Genomic DNA, 21,471 nt, shown 5'->3' with positions numbered 1-21,471 from the left:
TTAACCCCTTCCTGACATCCGACGTACTATCCCGTCCACGGTACCAGGGCCCGTATGACCGTGGACGGGATAGTACGTCTACCGCGATCAGAGGCGCCCACGTGGTGAGCGCCGCTGATCGCGGCCGGGTGTCAGCTGATTATCACAGCTGACACCCGGCACTATGTGTCAGGGGCGGTCACGGACTGCCCCCGACACGTTAACCCCTTGCACACCGCGATCAAACATGATCGCGGTGTACCGGGAGTTAAAGGGAAGCATCGGGAGGGAGGGGGCTCCCTCCGTGCTTCCCTGAGCCCCCCACGGCAGCGCAATGTGCAGCGCTGCTGCCGGGGGCTCCTATCCTCCAGGCCCCCGAATCCAAGATGGCGACGGGGGCCTTCGGGGACCTGAGGAAGCTGGCTTCCTCAGTGCCTGCAAAGCGCAGGCAAGAGGAAGTCTTCTTCAATGCCTGTGACAGATTGCTGATCTGTCACAGTGATCTGTGATGTGACAGATCAGCGATCTGTCACAGGACAGTGATGTCCCACCTGGGACTATGTAATAAAGTAAAAAAAAAATAAAAAAAAAATGTAAAAATAAATTAAAAAAAATCGCCAAATAAATTAGAAAAAAAAAAAAAATATTCCCTCAATAAATCCATTTTTTGGAAATAATAAAAAAAACAAACAATAAAAGTACACATATTAGGTATCGCCGCGTCCGTAATGACCCGCCCTATAAAACTGTCCCATTAGTTAACCCTTTTAGCGAACCCCTTAAAAAATAAAAATAAAAAATGAAGCAAAAAATAATGATTTATTATCATACCGCCAAACAAAAAGTGTAATAACGCGCGATCAAAAAGACGCATATAAATATCCATGGTACCGCTGAAAACTTCATCTTGTCCTGCAAAAAACGAGCCACCACACAGCATCATCAGCGAAAAAATAAAAAAGTTATAGCTCGCAGAATAAAGCGATGCAAAAATAATTATTTTTTATATAAAATAGTTTTCATTGCATAAAACCGACAAAAACATAAAAAAAGACCTAAATGAGGTATCGCTGTAACCGTACTGACCCGAAGAATAAAACCGCTTTATCAATTTTACCGCACGCGGAACGGTGTAAACGCACCCCCCCAAAAGAAATTCATGAAACGCTGGTTTTTGTTCATTCTGCGTCCCAAAAATAGGAATAAAAAGCGATCAAAAAATGTCACGTGCCCGAAAATGGTACCAATAAAAGCGCCAACTCGTCCCGCAAAAAATAAGACCTCACATGACTCAGTGGGTCAAAATACGGAAAAATTATAGCTCTCAATATGTGGTGATGCAAAAACTATTTTACAATAAAAAGCGTCTTTTAGCGTGCAGCAGCCGCCAAACATAAAAACCGCCATAAATAGTAAGTCAAACCCCCCGTTATCACCCCCTTAGTTAGGGAAAAATAATAAAACTAAAAAAAAAGTATTTATCTCCATTTTCCCGTTAGGGTAAGGCTGTGTGCACACGCTGCGGATTAGGTGCGGATTCATCCGCGCGGATTTTGTAAAATCCGCAGGTGAAACCGCAGGTCAAAAGACCTGCGGTTTTACCTGCAGATTGCTCTGCGGTTTTGTCCTGCGGTTTTTCATCTCCTCAATAGAGGAGATGGCAAACCGCAGGAGAATCCGCAGAAAGAATTGACATGTCAATTCTTTCTGCGGATTGAAAACCGCAGATAATCCGCGCGGAAAATTCCGCACCGTCTGCACTGCGGTTTTTGATTCCCATAGGGAATCATGGTACTGTACACCGCAGCAGAAACTGCTGCGGGTCCGCAGCAGCCAAAACCGCTGCGGAACCGCAGCAAAATCCGCAGCGTGTGCACACAGCCTTAGGGTTAGGGCTAGGGTTAGGGCTAGGGTTAGGGTTAGGGCTAGGGTTAGGGCTAGGGTTAGGGCTAGGGTTAGGGCTAGGGTTAGGGCTCAGATTAGGGTTAGGGGTGTGTTGGGGTTAGGGTTGGAGTTATAATTGGGGGTTTCCACTGTTTGGGCACATCAGGGGCTCTCCAAATGCAACATGGCGTCTGATCTCAATTCCAGCCAATTCTGAGTTGAAAAAGTCAAATGGTGCTCCTTCCCTTCCAAGCTCTGCCATGCGCCCAAACAGTGTTTTACCCCCACATGTAGGGTATCAGCCTACTCAGGACAAGTTGCAAAACAATTTTTGGGGTCCAATTTCTCCTGTTACCCTTAGGAAAATAAAAAATTGGGGGCAAAAATATCATTTTTGTGGAAAAAAATGATTTTTTTATTTTCACGTCCGAGTGTTATAAACTTCTGTGAAACACTTGGGGGTTCAAAGTGCTCACCACACATCTAGATAAGTTCCGTGGGGGGTCTAGTGTCCAAAATGGGGTCACTTGTGGGGAGTTTCAATAGTTTAGGTACATCAGGGGCTCTCCAAACGCACATGATACCCGCAGACCATTCCATCAAAGTCTGCATTCCAAAACGTCACTGCTTCCCTTCCGAGCCCCGATGTGTGTCCATACAGTAGTTTTCTCCCACATATGGGGTGTCAGCGTACTCAGGCCAAATTGGACAACAACTTTTGGGGGTCCAATTTCTTCTGTTACCCTTGGGAAAATGAAAAAATTGGGGACTAATTGATCATGTTTCTGGAAAAAATACGATTTTTTTATTTTCATGCCCTGGCATTATAAACTTCAGTGAAGCCCTTGGGGGTTCAAAGTGCTCACCTCACATCTAGATAAGTTCCTTGGTGGGTCTAGTTTTCAAAATGGGGTCATTTGTGGGGGGTTTCCACTGTTTAGGTACATTAGGGGCTCTCCAAAGGCAACATGACACCCGCAGACCATTCCATCAAAGTCTGCATTCCAAAACGTCACTACTTCCCTTCCGAGCCCCGACGTGTGCCCATACAGTAGTTTTCTCCCACATATGGGGTATCAGCATACTCAGGACAAATTGGACAACAACTTTTGGGGTCCAATTTCTCCTGGTACCCTTGGGAAAATAAAAAAATGGTGACTAAAAGATCATGTTTGTGGAAAAAATACGAATTTTTTATTTTCACGCCCGGGCGTTATAAACTTCTGTGAAGCACTGGGGGGTTCAAAGTGCTCACCACACATCTAGATAAGTTCCTTGGGGGGTCTAGTTTACAAAATGGTGTCATTTGTGGGGGGTTTCCACTGTTTAGGTACATTAGGGGCTCTCCAAAGGCAACATGACACCCGCAGACCATTCCATCAAAGTCTGCATTCCAAAACGTCACTACTTCCCTTCCGAGCCCCGACGTGTGCCCATACAGTAGTTTTCTCCCACATATGGGGTATCAGCATACTCAGGACAAATTGGACAACAACTTTTGGGGTCCAATTTCTCCTGGTACCCTTGGGAAAATAAAAAAATGGTGACTAAAAGATCATGTTTGTGGAAAAAATACGAATTATTTATTTTCACGCCCGGGCATTATAAACGTCTGTGAAGCAATGGGGGGGTCAAAGTGCTCACCACACATCTAGATAAGTTCCTTAGGGGGTCTAGTTTCCAAAATGGTGTCATTTGTGGGGGTTTCCACTGTTTTGGTACATCAGGAGTTTTCCAAACGCGACATGGTGTCCGATCTCAATTCCAGCCAAAAACGTCAAATGGCGCTGCTTCCCTTCCGAGCTCTGCCATGCGCCCAAATAGTGGTTTACTCCCACATGTGGGGTATCAGCGTACTCAGAACAAATTGCACAATAACTTTTATGGTCCTGTTACCCTTGGAAAAATAAGAATTGAGGGTGAAAAGATCATTTTTGTGGAAAAAATATGATTTTTTAATTGTATGTCTTTATGTTATAAACTTCTGTGAAGCCCATGGGGGTTCAAAGTTCTCACCACACATCTAGATAAGTTCCTTAGGGGGTCTAGTTTCCAAAATGGTGTCATTTGTGGGGGGTTTCCACTGTTTTGGTACATCAGGGGTTTTCCAAACGCGACATGGTGTCCGATCTCAATTCCAGCCAAAAACGTCAAATGGCGCTGCTTCCCTTCCGAGCTCTGCCATGCGCCCAAATAGTGGTTTACCCCCACATGTGGGGTATCAGCGTACTCAGGACAAATTGCACAATAACTTTTATGGTCCTGTTACCCTTGGGAAAATAAAAATTGGGGTGAAAAGATCATTTTTGTGGAAAAAATATGATTTTTTAATTGTACCGCTGTACGTTATAAACTTCTGTAAAGCCCTTGTGGGTTCAAAGTTCTCACCACATATCTAGATAAGTTCCTTGGGGGGTCTAGTTTCCAAAATGGGGTCACTTGTAGGGGGTTTCCACTGTTTAGGTACATCAGGGACTCTCCAAACGTGACATGGCGTCCAATCTGAATTCCAGCCAATTTTGCATTGAAAAAGTCAAACGGCGCTCCTTCCATTCTGAGCTCTGCCATGCGCCGAAACAGTCGTTCCCCCCCACAAATCAGGTATCAGCGTACTCAGGACAAATTGCACAATAACTTTTGCAGTCCAATTTCTCCTGTTACCCTTGGTAAAATAAAAAAAATTGAACCTGAAGTATTTTTTTTGTGAAAATAAGTTAGATGTTCATTTCTTTTTAAATATTCAAAAAAATTCCTGTGACGCACCTAATGGGTTAATAAACTTCTTGAATGTGGTTTTGAGCACCTTAAGGGGTTCAGTTTTTAGAATGGTGTCACTTTTGGGTATTTTCTATCATATAGACCCCACAAAGTGGCTTCAAATGTGATGTGGTCCTAAAAATAAAATGGTGTTGTAAAAATGAGAAATCGCTGGTCAACTTTTAACCCTTATAACTTCCTAACAAAAAAAAATTTTGGTTCCAAAATTGTGCTGATGTAAAGTAAACATGTGGGAAATGTTACTTATCAAGTTTTTTGTGTGCCGTATCTCTGTGATTTAAGGGCATAAAAATTCAAAGTTGAAAAATTGCGAAATTTTCAAAATTTTTGCCAAATTTCCATTTTTTTCACAAATAAACGCAAGTTATTTGAATGAAATTTTACCACTAACATGAAGTACAATATGTCACGAGAAAACAATGTCAGAATCACCGGGATCAATGGAAGCGTTCCAGAGTTATGACCTCATAAAGGTACAGTGGTCAGAATTGTAAAAATTGGCCTGGTCATGAACGTGCAAACCACCCTTGGGGGTGAAGGGGTTAAGGTCAAAATAGGCTGGGTCATGAAGGGGTTAAAGTTGGGAAGGGATTACATCAAATTCCTGGGTCCTGGGTATAATATAAAATGGTTTGAAACTAGAATTTCTCTCCTTCTCCCCGAGGACAAATTTCAGCTGACTATAGCACGGGAAAAAAGTCAAACTGCCCTGGAATTACCATATACGTTTCCTTTCTGGTGAAAGAAAGTGTTCTAGTGCCCTGCCCCACTTAACAAGACGGTTAAGGGTTTTATTTCCATCTATTTCTGGCAAGAAAACCCATTGGGAAGATGAGAACCATTATATACGTAAAAGTCTCAAACAAGTTACAGAAAATTCAGAATGGAGACGAGAAGGTCGGTGGTGGGTCTGTTGTGGCAGGACTGCTCCATGGCGATACTAGACATCCAGGACGCCTACTACCATATACCAACCCATTAAGACCACCAAAAATTTCTACGGGTAGCCATGATTTATCAGGGGAAGTCATCCCATTTTCAATATTGAGGTCTTCCCTTCAGTCTATCAGTGGCCCCCATATCTTCAGAAAAAGTTTCTGAAATAGTAGCTTTTATAAGAAAAGATGGTATCCTTTTTATTCCTTACTTGGACAATTACCTGATAGTAGACCCGAGAGAACGGCAGCATCAAGAGTCTTTGTTGGTTGGACTCCAGAGTCACACTTTCCTAGGCATATAGCTGGACTCCATACATATGCTTTGTTTCCTTACAGAGGAGATAATACGAAAGGTGTATCAATTGGTGGAAGATTTAATATTGTAACCAAAGGTGACTATAAGACAGGCCATGTCAGTTCTGGATTTTCTGACCTCTTGCATTCTGTGGGTAAAGTGGGCACAGGGCCACTTCATATGCCTCCAAGCTCAGATCTTAAGCAATTGTAGAGACAAAGACACCCATCTGGACTAACAGATGATTAGCTGGAATGGTGGCAGATCTGTTCTATCCTTTCCTTTTGGTGTTCTTTGAAGGGTGACGAACCTGTTAATAATAACTGCTGATGCCAGTCCCTATGGTTGGGGGTCCCTACGGGGTCGTAGAGTGTGCATTGATGGTGGGACAGTTCTTCATCTGTCAATTCTTCCAATCTAAGGGAACTAACAACAGATACATAACAGGAGAGCAAACTTTCTCAGTTGCCAGCCTCTGATCCAGTAAAAATGATGTCTGAATTGGACAGTGTACTGCAGGATCATACAAAAGTGGAGGAATTCAGTTGTAGAATTATTTCCTACAGACTGAATGCAATATTCCCAGAACTGCCACTGCTCTCCTACAAACAGCCTCCCAACCTAAGCAATATCCTTGTCAGAAGTGCCCTCGCATCACCATCAGAGACTGGCACAGTCCCCTGTAACAGTAAGAAATGCAAAACCTGCACCCACATATCACCAACAGATAAAGTCCTCATACCCAACACAAATCAGGACTATAAGGGTCCCGTTACATTTAGAGATGCACCAGCGATCCCGACAATGATACAACCTGGTCAGGATCGCTGGTGCATGGCTAAATAGTCGCTAGTGAGCTGCCAAACAGGCAGATCTCGCCAGCGACGCAGCAGCGAAAAGTGATCCGTCGGCGGTCGCTCTTACCTGTCACACTGCAGCGATGATGACGACTTCTGCCTGCGTCCATGCGTTGCTAGTTGGCTCCGCGGGATGCCAATGAGGAAAAAATGTCCCAGGATATTTGAGCGTGATCGGCGCTATCCAGCGGGGGGGGGGGGGGGGGCAGTCGCAGGTACGTGTCACACAAAGCGAGATCGCTAGCGATATTGCTGTTGCGTCACAAAATTGGTCGATCTCACTATGTGTAAAAGGCCCTTTTGATCATGGACTCTTTTTCATGTACATCCTCTCATGTGGTGAACATGATACTATGTACAAGGTGCAATGCAGGGACTTACATCGGGGAAACAAAACAAAAACTACAAACAAGGATGAATCTGCATAGACACACTATTAAAAATGAGCTGGACACGCCTGTAGGGATACACTTCTCTAGACCTGGACACAGCTTGGCAGATCTAAAAGCCCTAATATTGAAAGGTCATTTTAATAGTGACAGAGAAAGAAAAATCTGGGAGTTCAAATTTATAAATATGTTTCAATCTCTAACCATAGGACTCAATTTGACACCTGGATTCATGACTCATTACATGGATACAGTTCGCACCTCCACAAAAAGGTCTTCAGATGTCTAATAGAACACTTGCACCTCATCTGCATGTATAACAAAAACCTTAATTTGATTTCCTTGGCCTGTCTATAGCTAGCATCATCTCATGTCCTGTTGTAATTCTTATTTAAATGTTGCCGTCTCTTCTCAATAATTCACTTGTAATTCAGCCTGATGAAGGGGCCTCCTGAGCCCTGAAAGCTTTCAAATATAACTTCTCTGGTTAGCCAATAAAGGTATCACTCCTTGAAGAGCTTTCTCATATTTTTGAGACATAAGCATTTACATCGATTCCTACAAGAACTAATGCAAATATAAGGTTCTTTTTCCCTAAATCAATCAATAGAACCAGCCTCTAGCAATAGATGACCTCAGCCAAGAGTGGAAATTCTTCCTCAGTTATGTCTTTCCAATGCTTAATTTAATATCAAAAGTATTGAGGAGGATAAGTGGGGACGGAGCCAGGTTATCATAGCTTCTGACTGACCAAGGAGGGCTTGGTATTCATGGATCATCCTCTTTCATGAGACAGTGCCTATGCCTCTTCCTCAAATTACAGACCTTCTACTCCAGGGTACTATTTATCACCTCAGTATGGAAAACCTGAGATTAACTGCCTGACTCTTGAATGGAGACAACTTTTAAATGGTGGCCTTTCAGATAAGGTGGTGTTCACACTCCTGAGATTTAGAAAGCCAGTGACCTAACATATATTTCAGAACCTGGACACCCTTTTTTTATCTGGTTCAAGGATAGATCGATTAAATACAGGGCAGATTCCTATCGATTTTGAATATCCTTCAATTAGGTTTCGAAAATGGCTTAGTGGTTGGCACCTTTAAAGTACACGTCTCTGTCCTTAGCACTGTTTTTCAACATAATATTGCTGACCATCCATGGGTTGCAATTTATTTTAAGGGCATCTCTAGGTCTCGTCTGGTTCCTGCTCCTAGGATGCACCCTTGGGATTTAAACTTAGTGTTGAAGGCGCTCACTAAATCCCCTTCTTGAGCCAAGTAATTAACTTTTCTTAAAAACTGACACTAAAATGCTGTTTTTTGTTTCCGATTATATCCGCTAGGCGCATTGGGAAACTTCAGATGATGTCCATTTCTCCTCCGTACACGGCTATTTTAGAGGACCGTATTGTAATAATACCAGATCCAACCTTCCTTAGTAAAATCTCTAACAAATTTAATAGTTCTCAGGAGACAGTATTTTCCTGTTTTTTTTTATGATCATCTGAAGTAAGAAAAGGAAAGGGAGTTTTACTGCTTATACGTAGGAAGATGTGTTATTAAATATCTCTAGGTTACCTTCACTTTTCGATTAGTTCCTGCTTTCATTTTGGAGGAATAAATAAAGGGAAGGTGGCTAGTAAGAGGACCATAGCTAGGTCGATTAAACAGACTATTTTAGGGACCTACAAGTCTTCTACTCCAGCCCCAAGGGTTCTTGCAGCTCACTCCATTGGAGCCATTTCCATGTCTTGGGTAGAGAAGTCAGAGGCTTCTATAGGTTCTTTATGTAGAACAGCCACTTGGCCTTCTCCATCTACTTTATTCTGACACTGCAGATAAGATATCTTGTCTTTCTTCCCTAAGGGGCCTGTTACACATAGCGATATCGCTAGCAATATCGCTGGAACGTCACCGATTTTGTGACGTAGCAGCGATATTGATAGCGATATTGCTATGTCTGATACTTACCTCCAACCTGCTCCCCCGCTGCTCATCGCTGGTCGCGCAATAACGTCCTGGACCATTTCTCGTCGGGCGCTTCCTGCTGGGCATCCTGTGGCGCCGACGAGCGACGCGTGGACGCAGATGGGAGGACGTCAGGATCGCCGCGTCTGACAGGTAAGTAGCAACCCGCGACCCCTGCTATGTCGCGGGTGAGATCTGCCTGTGTGGCAGCTGACTAGCGACCACTTTGTGATGCACCAGCGATCCATATAGTTGTCGGGATCGCTGGTGCAACGCTAAGTGTAACGGTACCCTAAGGGGCGATTACTAGCTAATCTCTCATGGTGCTGCCATGGGTGAAGGCAAAAATGATAATTACACTAACTAGTAATTTAATTTTCTGGAGCCCATTACAGCACCCCTAAATTTCATCCATTTTTCTTCTGTTTTTATGATTGATGGGGGTTATTTCAATGGGTGTCACATCCAGAAGAACTTTTAAATGTTTAGGTTAACCAAATGAAGGTGACTTCTTTCTCAGAAACCACTGAGGAATGGTGGAAGATTACGACTTTTTGTATTCACAGGTTTCCTGTCCTATGAGGTGTACACCCCTCTCATGGCACTGATGGACCCCGGAATATCAAATTACCGTTTAGTGTAATTATCATTTTTTTTCATCTCTATCACAATCTGTATTAAAGATTAGAAACTTTGGAATTTTCACATTGGCCACTGTCTTTTTGGGTTTTTTTTTTGCCTCACACTTCCTGTTTCAGAAAGTTCACATTTGCACTAGCAACAATGAACAGAACTCATCTATTGAATTGAAGTGTCTAATAAACGTGCAAAGCTCATTGTAAAGGGAGAGGGAGCTATAACATCGCCTATTGTGATTGGTGGATCTTGTGTTATCACCTATGTATTCAGGGCTGTTACCTGTCATTGTAATCCTGTCTTTGATGATAATGAGCCTGCTGAAAACTCTTCCTAAAAGAATAGAAAGAATGAGTCTAAAATGGCTCAATGGCCAATCAGAAAATTGTAAGATTACAAAATTCTTAAAAAAAAATAAATAAAGATCATATGTGGAAAAATATAATTATTATTTTTATTTTCCTGATGCTGCATTTCCTTAAGTTTCAGTTTTGTGCATTGGGTTCCAATCATACCTAGTAACATCCAACTGTTTGATTTTTCGATGCTTGTGTTAAGCTGTGTTTATATATGACTATTATTTGCACCTAACGAGCAGCAATTTGTTATATAACATGATTTTAATCTGTTTATAGCACGGGCTGTATTAAAACAAATGCTAGCTAACCCCTTAAAGGGAAGCTGTCACCCCCCCAGGCGTTTTTAAGTAAAAGAGCCACCTTGTGCAGCACTAATGCTGCATTCTGTCAAGGTGGCTCTTTTATTTAGCGTCTCTTCCATCGCAGAAATAATCGTTTTTAAAATTGGTCAGACATACCTGAAGTTTGACCAGGGGCAGGTCTTTCCCCCTCTGACACAGACGCCTCACATCCATCAGTCATTTCTTCCTTCAGTCTTTGCTCCACCTCCTCAGCGTTCATTTGAAATCCTGGCGCCTGCGCTGTACTATATTTTCTTGGGCATGCGCAGTTAGCGCTGCCCGTGCTGTCACATCACATCATGGCCTTCCTATTGCACCTGCGTGGACGCGTGGCCAGAGATCCCACCCCTCAGTCGCTTATGATTTATTCACACTGCGGGGCTGGGAATCTTGGGCATGCGCAGTAGTTCTCTGCGGCTCTCATGCCCAAGATTCCCAGCCCGGCAGTGTGAATAAATCATAAGCTACTGAGGGGTGGGATCTCTGGCCACGTGTCCATGCAGGCGCGATGGGAAGGCCATGATGTGATGTGACAGCACGGGCAGCGCTAACTGCGCATGCCCAAGAAAATATAGTATAGCGCAGGCGCCAGGATTTCAAATGATCACACTGTACACCTCGTACACTTGCGGCTCCGCTCCATACACCTCGTACACGCGCGGCTCTGCTCCGTACACCTCGTACACGTGCGACTCTGCTCCGTACACCTCGTACACACGCGGTTCTGCTCCATACACCTCGTACACGTGCGGCTCTGCTCCATACACCTCGTACACATGTGGCTCCGCTCCGTACACACACGACTCCGCTCCGTACACCTCGTACACACATGGCTCCGCTCCCGTACACCTTGTAAATAAACAGCTCTGCTACATCCACCCTGTAAAGCCCTCCTGACCCCACACATAAACTTCACCTCATCCAGCACCATGACAACCAGCACAGCAGAGTCCTGCATACACTGAGGCCCCTGATAAGGTGACCCTTGACTCGTCTCCTCCTGTGACCTCATCACAGGTCCTGTGCGCACTGAAGAACCCAGCGATCGGTGCTCGGATTCATCACTGTGGGGCTGCGGTGGCCGGTGGGTCTGTCTGGGGGGGTGTGGCGTCTCAGTGAAATGCGGGAAAAATAAGCTACCGCCCGGGACAGCGGGACATGCAATCAAAAACGGGATTGTCCCGCCAAATCCGGGACGGTTGGGAGCTTTGTTTTAGGGTATGTGCACACGTTGCGGATTTGCTGCGGATTTCCTAGTGATTTACGGTCCAATGTAAACCTATGGAAAAAAAACCCGCTGTGCACATGCTGCAGAAAAATCCACACGGAAACGCAGCGGTTCATTTTCTGCAGCATGTTAATTCTTTGTGCGGATTCCGCAGTGTTTTTACACCCATTCTATTATAGGAACCAGCAGGTCTAAAAACGCGTGCCGACTCCGCAATAAATCCGCAGGAAAAATGTGTGGATTTTGACCTGCGGATTCTGCCAAAAATAGCAGATTCTGCGTGGAAAATTCCGCACACAAATCCACAACGTGTGCACATACCCTTAATGTTCACATTTCACACCAAACAATCTCCATGAACAAATTCCCGTGTTTTTGCGTTGTATGGATACTTATTATATTCAGTTTTGAGGGGTGTTTGTTATATGTATGTAATAAAATATATTTTATTAAAAAAAAAACTAATTTCTATCAGCGCTATTTGGACAGCAAAAAAGACAGAAATGGTAATAAACCACTTCTGTCTTCTCTCAAGAGTTCCCGACTCCTCGGCTTTTTTCTGTGCAGTCTCCGCAGAATATATCGGTAATCTATAAATGATGAGAAAAAAGGTAAAGTATAACTAAGAATGTGCTTTCAGCATGATCTTGTATGACGACCTCAATGAACCATATGCTGTGGTTTGTAACTTTTCTGGAACGTTTTAGGCATGCGGAAACAACTGAAAGCTGAGCTGATTCCATGTATACACACACATACGGCGGAGATTTGTGTATACATGGCTTTTGCTTGTGCGGCTAATGAAAAGGGAACTCCCTAGCTTATGTTTATACAGCCCCTGTTTATATAACATCTCACTTGTCATTTTGATTCTCCCTAAGAGAAAGTGTAGAAGAAGGGATCCATCCCCTAAGAAATCTGCACTTAATTACAGGGCAGGGGGAGACTGTCTACTTTAGAGACTGGCCTTTTATTCTCTCCAGCAATTTTTTTTTTCCTGGATCACATTCCAAGCTCAAGGCTACACTGGGAAATTGGAGACAAGCTGCAGAATGAAGAGACTCAGCTGCAGGTCTCCTGTAGTCGCTCAGTCTGCTGCCGCTTGTTGACATCTGCAGGCATCTTTTGGGGGAATTGTTACCTCTAGTAGGGGCCCCAGTACTGGAAATGCATATTAGGAGCCTATAAGAACAAACTCCTCTCTGCCAGCACAGTCGGGGGCCTGCCGGCTGTAGGGAATTTACTACAAATCCTTGATTATTATTATTATTTATTGTTACAGCGCCATTTATTCCATGGCGCTTTACATGTAAGGAGGGGTATACATAATAAAAACAAGTACAATAATCAATTGATATCAATGATATCAACTTAGGGCTGGATTACAGCAATGACAAAAAGGCGCAGTTGCCCAACAGAGTCACCACCGTCCATGCCTAAATGCATCATGGTGTCTTCTGTTATGAAGTATCTGGCATTATTACTTGAGAAATACATGGTGTTGTCATGTTTAACTGTATGGGGGGCACTCCATGGTGGTAGTGTTAAAGCACTAGAATGTACACAAAATCCGTACTGGGTTATAGCGTGAGTAAAAGGGCAATTAGTCCATTGCCTGTCGGCATCCCACATGACATCATCAAATCTGTAAAACGAAGTATTTTGATGTTTACACTATATGGTACTGTTATTTATTCAATGTACTATATATGGTGCCACTATGTAGGCAGTATATAACGCTATTATATGTTGATTGCAGTTGGCACTATATCACAGGATTCTGTCAATGTTGCATTGTGGCAATATTAAAGCACTAAACTGCACTACTAATATATTACACCAGAGTCGGACATATATATATATATACAGTATATACATATTCACCCCTTCACCCCATTTCCCCAGGGGTTTTTCTGAATTTCGGAAAAAAAAGTGTGGTTTTGAAGCAGATTCATTAATAAAAACTTTTTTAAAGGTTGTGTGAACATAGTCTAGAAGCAGTTGGTGTTTGGCAATATGCCTCTAATCCACCCCCAAAACATGGTCCTGGAGAAGGGGCTTTCATTGCAAGGCCAGGGCTAGATATCACATTTCGACAAGAGCTTACTTGAGACTGCCTCACCCATAAATCTGCAATTTGTTCTGCTTAATGGGACTGCATCTGCAAGTTTTGGCACAACTTGGTAGAGTTATGTGAAAATCACACAGAAATAAAAGGAAATGTTACCACCCATAGAACTGTCTAATATTTACCAGTCACTTGACCCAAGCGTTACAAACTAGTTTTGGAACATATCCAATCATCGGTGTTTTCAACAGCCAGTCCTTAGCGGTGACTTTTTTTTTCCCCTGAAGACATTGTCCAGTTAGGATGACCCCTTAGTGCAACCAATTGGTATTGTGGAGATGCTTTAATGCAAAAATCCAGGGAAAAATCCAGAATATTTGTTCCATTTTGTGCTGTTTTTCAGCTTTTGCTTAGCTTCATAGGCGTTGGTGGTTTTACCAGTAAAACAGATGCTACAGTAAAAAATAAAAATAGACAAAACAATGGATGAAGATTGGATCAAGCGCATTAATGAAAATTGATTTCTTTTTTTTATTGCACATGATAAAAGAAAAACAGCTGTTTGAATGAGGTCTCAGTGTAGTAAGGGAAAAGGCTGTTCAGAAACTGTCAGCAACAAGAACTGTTAAGCTAGGTTCACATCGCGTTAGGGCAATCCGTTTCTAAGCGGCACTAACGCAATGTAACGGATCCGTTAACGTACCCATTGACTTCCATTAGCGTAACGGATCCTAACACATGTCAAAGTTGGCATGCGTTAGTGATGGTCCGTTATTTTGTGACGCACTTTCGAACGCGGACTACCGCGTTTTCGGGTCTGTTACGGTGAACGCACAGCGAACGGAAGCGTTCGCTCTGCATAAAACTCTATTGCTAACGCAGGCCGAAACAATGCAACCATGCTTTAATGCATGCGTTAACATGATCGCAAAAATACAGACAATTTGGGGCTCATCATTAGCGCATCTGTTTAACGGATCCGTTAAACGGATTGCCCTAACACGATGTGAACCAAGCCTTATAGACCAGATTCCCCCTTTAACAAACTCAGTATCCTATGCTTCATCTTTTAGAAGGGGGGAATGTAACTACTGCAGCTAATCACTGCCCACAGTAGTGTCAGTACTGCTATAAGTGATTGGTTGCAGTGGTTTCCTGTCTTTATGGAAAAGGAAGTAGAGAGCCTGGTCAAAACAGGAAGTGATGAGACGGGTTGGTCTCTCGTAGTATCGAAAGAGGAGTGGCTGTGGATCGCTATGGTGAGCATGATTTATTGTTATCTTACAGTGGATTTTAAAGAAACGAACAAGACAATCCGATCAGTTCCCCAATTACAGCAGCGCATAAGTCACACTTCCAAATAAAATCCATAGTAAGGATGCTGGATTTACTTACAAGAATATAAGGATGTGAACATTACAATTTATATAAACAACTCCTTTTTAAATATATAATTTTATTAAAGATATTAAAGTATTCCTAAAAAGTCCCACCTATACAAGTGAATAAAGTGCTCAAAAATAAGGTACAAGATCTTCACTAAATATCGATATCACAGTCAATGGATAACCTGTGTATCCTTTAGATTAACCTTCCTGTCCGTAGAGGTTGGCACCCTAATTCTACATGCCAGTGGCGCCCCCACTCACAAGTCATCTGTCCCTTGATGACTCTAAGTCCTTAGAAAAGGATAGATTCAGGGCCAACAAACCAAAAAAATATAGTACAATATTAGAGACTCAAAGAATCACTAAAAAGGATAAGATGCATCCACTAGGTCTTAAACGGTACTCCTTCAATAGGTATAGCTTGACCACGGATGCTGGATCTATCAACAGCAGCTTCTTGATAGTTACATAGAAGATCTTTTAGTCCAATCAACAGCATTCCATTATTTTGTGCAACATGTAAGTCAAAACAGAAACCCATGAAAAGGCTAATGATACTGTCTTATGCCTCATGGGGGGCCTGAGGTAGAGGTTCATGATACCAGATTATGGAAAGTTGCTGTTGATGGATCTCATTACTTTTGCTGATACTGTCTTGGTTTTTCTATTCCTTTCATTTAATTTAATTCTCTATTTTATTTTTTCCTAGAGCCCATCGCAATGACATGGAGAACATCTTCCCGTTCCTTTTCCTCGGCGCCATCTACTCCTTAATGGATCCCAATCCAAGCATCGCCAGGATCCATTTCTTAGTCTTCTTCATTGGTCGATTAGTACATACAGCAGCCTATGTGTTGGTCCTGAAAGCCCCAACACGTTCTGTGGCCTACAGCCTAGCTCAATTACCATGCTTTTCTATGGCTTTCCAAGTTCTCTATTCTGTCGCCTCCTATTGGTAGACATAAGTATAGCGTGTACATAGCCATGGCCGGGATTTCGTTCAATGTTGTGTCTACGAAGGCAATAAGGGTAATTTACCAAGTGTAGACCTCGACCTCCAAAGTGCCCCATGAGCCTTATTCATTATGAATTTATATTTTTGAAATGATCTTAATTATGTAATCAAATATCAGTATTCTGACTACATGACCATTTGTGATGTAGTTTTATTATATGGCTTGTATACAACTGATAAAGATTTTTTATGATGGTAATAGAATAAGCTGAATATCGCTTCTTGAAGGAGTTTATATCCGAGATCTTTTAGTTTTCCATTGTTGGCTGTGTGATATTACAGCTTAACTTGATCGGAGCTAAAATGTAATACCAAGCACTACCTATAGGCAAGAGTGGCGCTGTTTGTAGGGGTAAAAAAACTAAGTTTTTCCTAATGAACCATGACAATACTGTCACCTACATGGACTGTGGTTGCGCTGGACCAGGGAGTTTGTCACTGAAAAGGTCCTTTTTTTCAGTACAAAGAGATTAGATATTCACAATTTCATGCATAGAATACATGGGACCCAATAATGAAGGTCACAATGCGGCCCCCCTATTATAGTTCTGAATTTTGGATTTAACTCTACCTGACCTTTGGGACAATTTTCCACATGGTTGCTAGCTAAAACTGAAGTTGCTTGGAATAAGGAAAGCCTGTGTAGGTGGCAGAGAGGATTGGCCTCACTGAAGGGGCCACACGGTTGGCCCCTATTTGTATGTACACCCTCGATTAAATATAATAGTTGGGAGGGGGGATGTTAGAGAACTTATAAAGGGGTCCAGTAGTTTCCAGGCAGGGAATGGTGATCAAGTGCAAGAAGTCTAGGACCCTGCATAGTACAGGAGACACTGCTATGTGTTCCTTATCTGTATGTAGATCCCTAATAGTAGTAGAAATATGCAGGACTCCATAGATTACCATACATATTGGGTTACTTCTTAACATACTCTTATACTGATAAGGATTTGTTTTCTGTGCCTATATTTCATATAAACCTACCATCCATGATCCGAACCACGTTAGGGGTGTGGAGTTTATACAATATTCATTAAAAAGCCCATTCCGGATTGGAATTTCCAACGACCTCCAATCTGGTAGGTTCACATGTTGCTAGGTATGAGGCACGCTCCTAATTTCTGTGACCGTAATATGAATACCTTTTATAAGATGAAGTATTTGCAAATCTGGTTCTCAATCCTGATCAATAGGTTCTGGAGATCTACATGTCATATGGCTACAGCAATATATCATGCGTGCTATGCACTTTCCTGCAAATACTTGAAGGCGGAGTACCTGCGTTAGAAGATTCTGGGAGATACAGTTGTGGCCAAAAGTATTGACACCCCTGCAATTCTGTCAGATAATACTCAGTTTCTTCCTGAAAATTATTGCAAACACAAATTCTTTGGTATTATTATCTTCATTTAATTTGTCTTAAATGAAAAAACACAAAAAGAATTGTCCTAAAGCCAAATTGGATATAATTCCACACCAAACATAAAAAAGAGGGTGGACAAAAGTATTGGCACTGTTCGAAAAATCATGTGATGCTTCTCTAATTTGTGTAATTAACAGCACCTGTAACTTACCTGTGGCACCTAACAGGTGTTGGCAATAACTAAATCACACTTGCAGCCAGTTGACATGGATTAAAGTTGACTCAACCTCTGTCCTGTGTCCTTGTGTGTACCACATTGAGCATGGAGAAAAGAAAGAAGACCAAAGAACTGTCTGAGGACTTGAGAAACCAAATTGTGAGGAAGCATGAGCAATCCCAAGGCTACAAGTCCATCTCCAAAGACCTGAATGTTCCTGTGTCTCCCGTGCGCAATGTCATCAAGAAGTTTAAAGCCCATGGCACTGTGGCTAACCTCCCTAGATGTGGACGGAAAAGAAAAATTGACAAGAGATTTCAACGCAAGATTGTGCGGATGTTGGATAAAGAACCTCGACTAACATCCAAACAAGTTCAAGCTGCCCTGCAGTCCGAGGGTACAACAGTGTCAACCCGTACTATCCGTCGGCGTCTGAATGAAAAGGGACTGTATGGTAGGAGACCCAGGAAGACCCCACTTCTTACCCAGAGACATAAAAAAGGCAGGCTGGAGTTTGCCAAAACTTACCTGAAAAAGCCTAAAACGTTTTGGAAGAATGTTCTCTGGTCAGATGAGACAAAAGTAGAGCTTTTTAGGCAAAGGCATCAACACTGAGTTTATAGGAGAAAAAAAGAGGCATTCAAAGAAAAAAACACGGTCCCTACAGTCAAACATAGCGGAGGTTCCCTGATGTTTTGGGGTTGCTTTGCTGCCTCTGGCACTGGACTGCTTTACCGTGTGCATGGCATTATGAAGTCAGAAGACTACCAACAAATTTTGCAGCATAATGTAGGGCCCAGTGTGAGAAAGCTGGGTCTCCCTCAGAGGTGATGGGTCTTCCAGCAGGACAATGACCCAAAACACACTTCAAAAAGCACTAGAAAATGGTTTGAGAGAAAGCAATGGAGACTTCTAAGGTGGCCAGCAATGAGTCCAGACCTGAATCCCATAGAACACCTGTGGAGAGATCTACAAATGGCAGTTTGGAGAAGGCACCCTTCTAATATCAGGGACCTGGAGCAGTTAGCCAAAGAGGAATGGTCTAAAATTCCAGCAGAGCATTGTAAGAAACTCATTGATGGTTACCGGAAGCGGTTGGTCGCAGTTATTTTGGCTAAAGGTTGTGCAACCAAGTATTAGGCTGAGGGTGCCAATACTTTTGTCTGGCCCATTTTTGGAGTTTTGCGTGAAATGATCAATGTTTTGCTTTTTGCTTCATTCTCTTTTGTGTTTTTTCATTTAAGACAAATTAAATTAAAGAATTTGTGTTTGCAATCATTTTCAGGAAGAAACTGAGTATTATCTGACAAAATTTGCAGGGGTGTCAATACTTTTGGCCACAACTGTATGTAATGAAGGGTCCTAGTTTGCATTGGATCTATCATTCTGCATGTAGATAGGGGTCGCTCCCACTGGAAGCACAACAGAACTCAGCCAAAAGTGATATGACCCCTTTTTCTCGCAGTTCACAAGAAGAATTTCCCTCTAATGTTTAGGAGGTTGTCCTAAGTGGGTTGTTCACATTGTGACTAGCATATAGTGAGATGGACTAATGTTATATTTAGTGTCCCTATATGCATTACTTTTTCACCCATTTTTTGCTGATCCAAAGTATCTAAAATTTACAGAATGAAGCTACTAATCTTGATTTAAAAAATGCATCTCCGTGGTTACAGAAGTCAAACAAACCCTATGTAGTCAAAATTCTGCAGTCACCTGTTACTCCTCTCCTATTGCTCTCTCACTATACATGACAACTTACAGACCGTAAAGGAAGGGGTTTTCAATTTAACTTTTAAAAATCACTGTTCCACTAGCCTTTCTAAAATCTAGAAGAGAGCAGGATCAGACTACAAATGGTTTGTTTGTAGTCTGTATCCATGGAGACACGGGGCTATGTTCACACAGACTTGGAAGGTTCTTGTTTCAGGAAGCTCTCCGGGTTTGAAGGTGTTTCTTTTGTAAAAGCTGTTCTTTAAGAGGTTTTGGAATATTTTTTTTTGGGGGGGTGGGAATGGGTAATTTGTTTTTGCAGTCTTTTAATGTCAATGTCTGTTTTGTGACGTGGCTCTTCTGCAAAAACTATCAAAGAAAGCTCCACGTGAATTCAGCCTAATGGGATGTGCCCCCAATATATTTTTCAGATGGGTCTATTCTAAAATCCGTCTGAAAAAGCAACCAGAAAACACTCCAAAGAATCTTCCTATTTATTTCTATGCAAACATGACTTGATGTTCAGGCGTTCAATCTTTGGAAACCTGAAACAGTTCAAAAGATGCCAAGTAGTTAAAAAGTGACCTGATGATTCTTCAAGAGTTTTTCATTCTGAAGACATTCTATAGGTTATAGTAAAATAAGTCACTGAGAGAGCTCAAAAGATGCCCAGGGGGAATTTAGGAGCATTTCGGGTGAAAAATTGCTAGCAGTTTCTTCAATATTGGATGGAGTTGTTTTTTTAAAGTGCACATACTCTTACCCTACTGAGGGGCTGGGTATGCAAAATAGAAGTGGGGGGTTTCAAATACAGACCATTCAATTTTCTTATATATTATTATTATTATTATTTTTTTAATTTAATTTTAGATTCTTGCTAAAGTGGACTTGGCCTAACAGCCTATAATCCAGACCTTTAGTATGGCCTTGCTTAAAATTATGCTCTAGAATATTAGCACACTGACACTACACGTTGCATTCATGTCATCCAAGAAACACAACTAAACAATTGTTTGTTTACTGCAAATGTATATAGTTTTGTTTAAAAGACATGTAAAGTGCCACTCCAGGGATGTATTTTTTTTACTACTACTACTACTTGAAGTTCCCTTCCCTTGTCTCATACTTTCCAGCCGCTGTTTTCTTCTGTTATCGATGTCACTCCTGTTGTTCTTCAGCGGTTATGTGCCTGACTGCTCCAGTGTTTGCTAAGTGACACAGAAGTCAAAACCAAATATTAAGTCTATTAGAGCCAGAAGGAGTCCAGAAAGAGATTCCCATAGACCTACATTGAGAGGTTGTGACCGTAGTTACTGCTGACTTCCGGTCCATCAGAAGTTATGGTCACAAGATAGTAGTGCTGGATCGGGGCAGCGTCGAGAATAGCTGAAGACAGAAGCTGGCAAGTATAAGACTAGGGGTAGGGAGCTTAGATTAGTAGTACCAATCCAGTGATTAAATGGAAAAAAAAAAAACTGGAGTGGTGCTTTAAACTTTATGATTTTTCATGAAAGAATGTTGGGAGGTCTTTTTTTTGGAGGGTTGGTTCTGAAGTCATATTAAATAAATTGTCCTTTCACAATTCTTTGTTTATGTTGTAGGATTTATTGATTTTACTATCTGTTGAATTTTATGCACTAAATAAACTTCCTTCTACGTGTGTCGTTCTTATACTGCCCTCTAGTGTCTTATTCGGAAAAGCACTTTATCTGTATACCTAGTATAGATGCTAACTGGTGCCAAAATGGCACCATAACTATTAGCACTGATCACACTTTATTTTCATGATTGCAAGGGGTCTTAGTAATCAAATTATTGCTCTCTGCATGTCTTAATGATGTACAATCATTGTCTTTACTATTGTCTTTTTGTGCTCCTATAGGATTCTGCTCCTTCCTGCATTTTATTTTTAGTTTATGCTTTTCTTCTTTTCTCTGATAAGCGTTGCCAGAGAAATCTGAAAGTAGCTTATCCCTCCTCCAAGTCATTCTCAATCCAAGTTTACATGCTTAGGAGGAAATCGAGGGCGATAGCTATCCAATCGTTGGGCCAC

At 42.1% G+C, this 21,471-nt stretch overlaps 1 protein-coding gene across 1 annotated transcript in view; it reads left to right on the top strand.

Moving 5' to 3' along the window:
- PTGES (prostaglandin E synthase) overlaps positions 1–21,089 on the top strand; it is a 103,128-nt gene extending 82,039 nt beyond the window's left edge. Inside the window, exon 3 of the mRNA XM_073541028.1 lies at positions 15,820–21,089. Coding sequence (XP_073397129.1) covers positions 15,820–16,069 — 250 coding nt within the window. The 3' untranslated portion in view covers positions 16,070–21,089. The remainder of the gene's footprint in view (positions 1–15,819) is intronic.
- Positions 21,090–21,471: the final 382 nt, after the last annotated feature.

Source organism: Dendrobates tinctorius, unplaced genomic scaffold (genome assembly GCF_039654945.1).
Source record: "Dendrobates tinctorius isolate UK_male_01 unplaced genomic scaffold, ASM3965494v1 ptg000120l, whole genome shotgun sequence".
Taxonomy (NCBI): Eukaryota; Metazoa; Chordata; class Amphibia; order Anura; family Dendrobatidae; genus Dendrobates; species Dendrobates tinctorius.
The sequence above is the reverse complement of the archived record's forward strand: the minus strand, read 5'-3'. Positions and strand labels throughout refer to the sequence as shown.